Raw genomic sequence first — 9,207 nt, forward strand, 5'->3', positions numbered from 1 at the left:
ATATATATATATATATATATATAATATTCGTATTTAAAAAAAAAAAAAAAAAAACAACAACCAAAAAGCGGGGGAGTCTTTTACACTGGGTTTAAAATGCAGCCCACTGGATGTTCGGTAATACTGGTATGTAGCTTTGACTACATATAGTATACACTGCTGAGCCAATCCTGACGAGCAATGTGTTCTATTAATGAACACAGAGTCTGTTCAGATTGGAGTAACAACCTCTGCCAATCTGAGCGGGCTACATACAGTAGCCTGCTCGGATTGGCTTTGAGAGTCAGAGAGGCGCGGGCTGATGATGTTACAGCCTCTGCCAATCAGAGCAGGCTTTGTATTTATTAATAGAATACATTGCTTGCCGTGATTGGCTCAGCGCAGTATGGCTCCAGCGAGAAGAAGGAAATATGAAGCCTTGGAAGGGGGTCGTCTTATACAGTGAACATAGGCAAAACCTGTTGAAACACAGTAAAATTAGGGAGTCATCTTATACGCTCGGTCGCCTTATACACCGGAAAACACAGTACACACACACTGTGCTTGCATTGCCGGGTGAATGGTCTGTTTGCACTTCTGTCTGTAGGGGGGAGATGGAGAGATCAGGACTCAGGAAGACACCTCCCCTTTCCACTGATCTGCTTTTTCTGATCGAGCTCCCAGCGTGCAGATGTAGAATTTAGAGCTCTGCTGGTCTGTCTGTACGGGGCTGGGACCAGCGGAACTGGCACTGTACATAGGCACACTGAGAGCTTGATCCATACTCTTTCTCAACCAGGATCCAGCAGTACCCCAGCTGAGGGGCTGGTTTAATCCGTGCTCTCACTAGTGTTTCAAAAATGATTAATGGATATCATTTTTTTTTCGTCAGAACAGTAATCTAACAGTGATTTGAGTAGGTTTTCCTCACTTCTTGTGTTCCCCATTTTTGTCCATTTCTTTCTCTTTCAATAGATATCCCAACTACACCGGTTTGTGAAAAAAAATGTTCATCTTACCTTGCAATCATGATTTCTTTCCTCCATAAACCTGTTTTTTCACAAGCCAACTTTCTGTTTGTGTGTAACACTTGTAATCGCTTCCCTTTTTTATATCCCTGGCATATCATGATATGTATGGAGGTTGTACACACTTCTGTGTTCTGATACTATAGCATATGGAACATAAAGGTTCCCCAAGGTTCAGTGTTGGGACCCTTACTTTTTTAATATATTTATAAATGATATAGGGTCTGGGATTAAAAGTACAATTTCAGCCTTTGTAGATGACACCAAGCTATGTGGTGTAATAACGTCCTTACAGGATGTCTCCAACTTACAAGCCGACCTCAATGTACTGTCTAATTGGGCAACTCTGTGGCAAATGAGGTTTATTGCTGATAAATGTAAAGTTATGTGCTTGGGGGCTAAGAATATGCATGCATAATACATACTAGGGGAAGTACAAATGGGTGAATCAATGGTGAAGGATCTGGGTATTCTGGGAGTTCATAAGCTTAAAGCGGAGTTCTACCGACTGCTGTTATCATCCTAATGTAATGCAACATAAACTATTCTCATCAATCGCACAGCTATCTTTATTATTTTATTTTGAAAACTAACCTTAGATTTCTATGACTTGAGCGATTCCATCTTGCTAGTGGGCATGCAAAGCCCACTAGGATAGTATTCCTGGATACGGTGCATGCTGAATAACCAGAATGCACCGCCCGTTCTTGCTGTCATTTTAACAAACTTGCAGGGCAGGAAACTTCTATTGTTGCCATCACAACGGCTTTGTATTATCTTGATGAGGAGACTAGCCGATGCCCAGATGATGGAAGATGAGATTAAAATTATGACAAAAATCTCCCAGGAGCCAGTGCGCAGCCGGATATTGCATACTTAGCCGTGGATGGGAGAGACAGGAAGTGAAGTAGAATGCTTTCTAAATAGGATAAAGAAATGGCTGGAAAAAAAAAAAACGTGCATTGAAGAAAGTATGTCAGGGTCTCAAGCGGATGATGTGGAGTTCAAAAAGTGGGTGGAACTCCGCTTAGTTAATAATCGCATACAATGCCAAGCTGCGGTTTCCAAATCGAGCAAAATCCTTTCTTGTATTAAGAGAGGTATGGACTCCAGAGAGAAATATAATTTTGCCCCTGTACAAATCCATTAGTAAGACCTCATCTGGAATATGCAGTTCAGTTTTGGGCACCAGTTCACAAAAAGGATATCTGGGAACTGGAGAAAGTGCAGGGAAGGGCAACCAAACTGATAAGAGGCATGGAGGAACTCGACTGAGGGAAAAATGAGAAAAACTGAATTTCTCTTTCGTTCATTGACAGACACAGCGTTTCATTATTCAGAACCATAGGGTTATATCGCACCCTACAGGAGTAGGACACTAGGCAGAAAAAAGACTTGGCTATGCCTATGGCCAGTCCTAGGTGATATACACCCCACTCTCTGCTACAGACCTTCAGGTTTTTTTTTTTTTTTTTTTTTTTTTTTCTGCCTAGTCAGGAGTAAGGACCTAGTTTCCTGCTGGGATCTCTGGTCCTGGCAATTTTTTGTGTTTTTTGCTTTTTAAACTTTTTTTTTTTTTTTCTTTTGGATTTTTCCTGTGAGATCTGCAATCAATTGCCGGACTGGGCGACAGGCTGGACACTAAGATCTAGTGGTCTCCCCAGTCTGGCCAGCGAGTGAGTGCAGACCGCAGCTACGCGCTAGGTTGGCCTCAACATAGCCCTACTGGACGGGGGCTGGCCTTGTGAGTTAAACGTCTCACGAGGTCGCATACAACGGGGTCTCGGCCTGAGTCGCAGTGTTCCTCATGGCCGACAGCCCCCACTTCGGTGGCGAGGAGGATCTGTCTGGGAGCGTTACCCGCGCACTCATTGGAGCGGTAAGTAAGAGGCCCCCTCCTCTCCTTCCTTGGAGTGGTGTGGGGCGCGGGTACTCCCTGGGGCGGTCGGTCCCTCCTGGGGTTCTCTTCCACACCCCCTCCCTTTCCCAGGTGAGGCCCAGGCCTCTGGCTTGGGTGCTTCGGACACTCTGTCTATCCCCCCTCCCCTCCAGGGTTATCACTATGGGGGGTACACCTTGGCACCTGCTGAATAGTTGGGTGGGCGACCAGGCATTCACCGATCCGCGGCCCTCCACTAATTTAAGCCACGGCTTTGTGGCCTACCGAGCACTCGTGGCCGAAAATTTAGGTTGTGGCTTTTGCGGCCTACTGACCGGAAGATGTGCGGGGCTGCTCTAGAGCGGGCAGCGAGGCCGTCGCTTTCCGTTGTGGGCATCGGCCCTCCTTCCTCGGCTCTAGCCTGGTCCGGTCCCCCCGCTGACCTGTGAGGGGTTTCAGTGGTGCCCCCTGTGCAGGGTTTCCACAGGCGCCCCTTGTGTGGGGTCTCAACTAGTGCCTCTCTATGAGGGGTCCAGTGGTGCCCAATGTGCGAGGTCTAATGGTGCCCCCTGTGCGCGGGGTATCAGTAGGTGCTCCAGTGCGGGGTCTTGGCCGGTGCCCCTTGTGAGAAGCCTTGGTCAGCGCCCCCCTGTGCGGGGCCTCGCTCGACATCCCCCGTGTGGGCCCTCGTTGACGCCCCTGTGAGGGGCCTAAGGTGGCGGAGATTACAGTCGGAGCACCCCCTGTGTTCTTTGCATTTTCACAGGTGGCGCTTGGGCAAATAGGCTAGTAAATGGCGCCCTCCCCTGCCTCATCGGTCTCAGCTGATCCTGTGTCTGGCTCTGCTGTTGTGGATGTGGCCCACCTTCTTGGGTTGGTGGCCACACTCCCTATTCTGTCAGTTAGTGAGGCTATTCCTCCACAGCTGCAGTGGTGCACAAGAAGCGCTGGTTGTCTCCCTTATTACATCTGTGCGGGAAACTTTAAAGATGGAGGATACAGCGGAGGTGGTGGTCCCCTTGGCACCCATAAACTGTCTCACACGGCAAAAGCGTTCCCTACTCCCTCCTATTTTGGAATATTTGTTCGTGTATAGACTGGGAGTGTCCAAAGCGTCCCTTTGTGGTTCCAAAGACGCTCAGCTCTGAGGTACCCCTTGTGGGGTCCCTCCTTAAACAGTGGACTGTTCCACCAGTAGTGGATCCACCTGTCTCTAGGTTGCGCAAGGCGATCATGATTCTGTCTCGGGCTTTTAAGGATCTGTCTGACATATCTGGAGGGGGAGCAGATTCCCTCTGCTTTCGCCGAGTTGGCGGACCAGTTGGTCTGGGGTTTGCAGTTTGTATGCGATGCCTCTTGGACGCAGTTCCCTTGGTTGCTAAGCTCTGTTTCGGCAGTGGTGCTTAGACATGTATTGGGGCTTAAGTGTTGGTCTGTGGACTGGGCTTCTAAAAAAGCTCCGATTGGGTTGCCATTTCAAGGCAATGTCTGTTTGGGGCTTCCCTAGATGACATCATTGCAAGTCTCACAGAAGGGAAGTGTGGCAGTCACAGGGCCTTTTCGGAGATCAGACTCACTGTTTGTGATCACGGACGGGTCTATTCAATCAGGGGTTGGGTTCCGCCTTTCCCCATTTCGGTGCATTCTACTTGGCTGCTTGTTGCTTCTTGGGCCTTCCATCATCAGTAGGGATGAGCACGATGTTCGAGTTGAACATCGGGTGTTCGCCTGTTCATTGAACAGCAAACAATTATGCGGTGTTTGTGGCAAATTCGAAAGCTGCCAGAACACCGTTAAAGTCTATGGGACACTAACATGAAAAATCAAAAGTGCTAATTTTAAAGGCTTATATGCAAGTATTGTCATAAAAAGTGTTTGGGGACCTGGGTCCTGCCCCAGGGGACTATATACACATATATGCCAGCGCACAGAACCAATGATAATGCAATATAAAATGCAGTAGAATATACAGTAAGCTAAGGATAAGAATAAAACTATAGTTTACTGGAGATTATAAAAAGTCCATGACAATTAGTCAATGTGATTTAAAAGCTGTGGTTAAAAAACTGGAATGTCTCTGTATGTGAACCAGCGCTGAGGGCAACCTTTCCAGGGGAGCGAAGTCAGCTCTCTAAGTAAACATGAGAAAAAAACAAAAGAAAAGCACCTCTGAGTACAGGTATTTATTAGTAACAACATGCAAGTTATCCACACTTACAGGGAAGTAAGGAAGGAACAACTACGAGGGGAAAAAACTCCTGGATCAGTCCCGGCGTCCATGGCGTGGATTGACAGCAGAGTGACTCCGAAGGGATGGCCGCGGTCCCCCGCAAGGAGAAAAAGGCAGCTGGGATAGATGGACGTTCCGTAATCCAACAAGGCGTTCGTGGGCGTGTGACGTCACCGGAGTAGAAAGGACCACAACGCGTTTCAGAGCATGCGCGAAGCTCCCACTGGGCATGCGCGCTGCTTTTTCAAGTGTAAGGTGAACGGGGAAGAAAGGAAACTTAAATAGCTCCGTATAATGGGACAAAACATGCTACAGCTGACAGGAGGTAACAACAATTAACAAAGCTGAAAATAAAAAAGCCCACTAACATAAGGAGCATAGCTGATTATAAGGATTTAAGAAGATTCCTGAATAAATATTCAAAAAGGAAAAAATATTAAGGAAAAAAATATAATAAATAATATTGTATGTATTCACACACATTTTTTGGCATGTACCCCTACTGACATGTATTCCTCTTGTATACACATGTACATAGGTTTATATGTATATGTGCATACATTGCTATCTATTGTTACCAGTAGCTCTATTATTAGTTATTTTCCCCCTTGGTATAATGTACCTTTACTTATATTTTAAATAATTTTTTACCCATATTATTCTATTAATCTACTTACCATCCATCTTCAAGGCAGATGCTGTCATTGCATAATACTTTTTTGTCTATATGATTGCGCCTTTACACAGTATGATATAATCTAGTTCTTCAGGCACTGCTATTATTTATTTGTGTTCTTTATTTATAGTCATTATCATTATCTTTAAAATATCCTTTCTTTTTATTTATTTTTTTATTATTTATTATTATATTTTTTCCTTATTATTATTATTATTTTTTTTTTCCTTTTTTAAATATTTATTCATATTTATTAAGGAATCTTCCTAAATCCTTATCAGCTATGCTCCTTATGTTAGTGGGCTTTTTTATTTTCAGCTTTGTTAATTGTTGTTTCCTCCTGTCAGCTGTAGCGTGTTTTTGTCCCATTATGCTGAGCTATTTAAGTTTCCTTTCTTCCCCGTTCACCTTACACTTGAAAAAGGAGCGCGCATGCTCTGAAACGCGTTGTGGTCCTTTCTACTCCGGTGACATCACACACCCACAAGCTCCTTGTTGGATTATGGAACGTCCATCTAGCCCAGCTGCCTGTTTCCAGGAGTTGTTTCCCCTAGTAGCTGTTCCTTCCTTACTTCCCTGTAAGTGTGGATAACTTGCATATTGTTACTAATAAATGCCTGCACTCAGAGGCGCTTTTCTTTTGTTTTTTCTTTTGTTTTGTTTTTCTGCCCCAGGGGACGGATGGATGTTTTTTCGGGAACAGTCATTTTTTTTTTGATTTTTTTTTTTATGCTTAAAGTGAAACAATAAAAATGAAATATTCCTTTAGATATTGTGCAAGGGGTGTCTATAGCATGCCTTTAAAGTGGCACATTTTTCCCATGTTTAGAACAGTACCACAGCAAAATACATTTCTAAAGGAAAAATTATCATTTAAAACTGATCGCGGCTGTAATGAATTGTCAGGTCTCGACAATGTACATAAAACTCATTGAAAGAAAAAAAAAGCATGGGACCCCCCCCCCCCCCCCAATTACCAGGGTCTGGTATGAATATTAAGGGGAACCCCAAATCAAAGTTTAACAAATAAAAAAAAAACTGTGTGGGGGTCCTCCTAAAAACCATACCAGACCCTTTGGGTCTGATATGGAAATTAAGGGGAACCCTGCGCCAAATTTTTTTTAAAAATGGCGTAGGGGTCCCCTCAAAATCCATACCAGACCCTTATCCGAGCACGCAACCTTGCAGGCCGCAGGGAAAGGGGGGGGCGAGAGAGCACCCCCCTCCTGAACCGTACCAGGCCACATGCCCTCAACATGGGGAGGGTGCTTTGGGGTAGCCCCCCCCAAAGCACCTTGCCCCCATGTTGATGGGGACAAGGTTCTCATCCCCACAACCCTTGCCTGGTGGTTGTGGGGGTCTGCAGGCGGGGGGCTTATCGGAATCTGGAAGCCCCCTTTAACAAGGGACCCTCAGATCCTGCCCCCCCCCCGTGTGAATTGCTAATGGGGTACAAATGTACCCCTACCATTTCACAAAAAAGTGTCAAAATAGTAAAAAAGACAAGAGGCAGCTTGGGACGAGTCCTTTATTAAAAAATAAAAATGTCCCACGGTGTAAATTCACGCCACCTGACAGACCGAAAAAGTAAAAAAAAGCCGCAACCAACCCGCCTCCATGGGAGGCCCGTAGGCATAGCCAAGTCTTTTTTTCTGCCTAGTGTCCTACTCCTGTAGGGGGCGATATAAGCTTATGTTTCTGAATAATGGAGTGCTGTGTCTGTCAATGAACTCAGAGAAATGGATTTTAAGGTCAGTAAAAAAATCCCATTTTATTCCCTCTTGAGAAGCGGCGATTAAGGGGGATATGATCAACATGTATAAATACAGAAGTGGTCTATATAGTGAACTTGGTGTTGAGCTATTCACTTTAAGGTCATCACAGAGGACAAGGGGGCACTCTTTACGTCTGGAGGAAAAGAGATTACATCTCCAGTAGGCTGGAATAGACTCCCCCAAGAGCTGGTTCTGGCCCGGCACAGTAGATTGCTTTAAAAAAGGTCTGGATTCTTACCTAAATGTACATAATATAACTGGAAAATAACATTTATAGGTAAAGTTGATCCAGGGAAAAATCTGATTTTGCCTATTGGGGGATCAGGAAAGAATTGTTTCCCCTGGAGCTCAAACAAGTTGGATCATGCTTTGCTGTGTTTTTTTTTTTTTTTTTTTTTTTGCTTTCCTATGGATCAGCTGTGGGTATGAGATTGTATGATTTTATTGGTTACCTGGATGGACCTTTGCGCAGCGCTTTACAACGTTAGGGCAGATTACAATCTAACTATGTAACTATAATGTTGGAATGTAATATTTCTGTTAAGGCAGAAGCTGTTTAGTCTGTAGTAATCCACAAAGACATAATGATCTTTTCAAATGATCACAATAAATGAAGAAATGAAGGAGATTACGAAAAAAGACTGAAATGGAATTTTGCTTTAGGATGAGGAATTTGAAATGTAAAATCAACATTGATGAGATATGTCCCTCTTTTACAGGAGGAATACCCACAGAGTGCCCCGTGAGAAGATTTCACAGATGTTGGAACGCTTTGAGCATAATATGAATGTTGGAGTAGTTATGAACTCTGTTGAACCCCGTCGTGTACGCCACAGACGTCCCCCTCAAGAGGACAGGCAGAGGTGGGGAGCCTCTGTAGACTATACAACACACAGCTCATCATTCCAGATCAGATAGCGAATGTCCTCCATAAATGCAATCGCATTTAAAAATAATGGACCTATTCTAACTCAGTATTGAGTACATTAGGGCAACATTTTACAGAAAACTCACATTCTGCCTTTTGTGTGCAGAACCTTTCCAAAGTATGAACGGTGTTTTTATACATTGTTCCTGGACGTGAACTTTTTTAGTTTATTATTTTAGCATATTGTTATTGTCTTTGTGTGAATATAACTTTAAGTGACGGACTGATATTTGATTTTTATGAAGAATCTCAGGGCAAGTCTCCCCGTTTTTTTCTTTGTTTTTAATATGGAGATACAGTCTTTTACCTGTAAATAATTTATTTCCGTTCTGTGATTTAAGGAGACAGTATTTCTGACTCTATACTTCTCCAGTAAATATTTAACTTTTGGGAGTAAAATAAATCAGTTCAATAGTCATCACTGTAAAATGTTTAAATCGCTCAAAATGTCGTGTTTTTTTTTTTTAACCAAATATTTACTTTATCACCAGTACAATGAAAGGAAAATGTTTAATTTAAAGTATTTTGTAATACTCCTGCAACAACAATTGCAGTTAAAAAAAAAAAAACCCTGTCAGGCTAAAAAATTTAAATCTTGTTGGCAGGCCCTGCAATAGAATCTGTATTATACGCACCTCTCCGGTGGCCTGTCTCTTGCCTTCATTCCATTCCATTGCTGCAGCCTCTATCAGTCACTTTGACATTCGACACT

General features: G+C 43.7%; 1 protein-coding gene across 1 annotated transcript in view; it reads left to right on the forward strand.

Annotated features, from left to right (window-relative positions):
- The window catches only part of LOC141127132 (uncharacterized), a 40,886-nt gene extending 31,944 nt beyond the window's left edge, over positions 1–8,942 (forward strand). The window contains exon 6 of the mRNA XM_073613343.1: positions 8,287–8,942. Within this exon, the coding sequence (XP_073469444.1) occupies positions 8,287–8,485 (199 nt within the window). The 3' untranslated portion in view covers positions 8,486–8,942. The remainder of the gene's footprint in view (positions 1–8,286) is intronic.
- The last annotated feature ends 265 nt before the right edge of the window (positions 8,943–9,207 follow it).

The sequence above is a fragment of the Aquarana catesbeiana genome, linkage group LG02 (genome assembly GCF_042186555.1).
Source record: "Aquarana catesbeiana isolate 2022-GZ linkage group LG02, ASM4218655v1, whole genome shotgun sequence".
Taxonomy (NCBI): domain Eukaryota; kingdom Metazoa; phylum Chordata; class Amphibia; order Anura; family Ranidae; genus Aquarana; species Aquarana catesbeiana.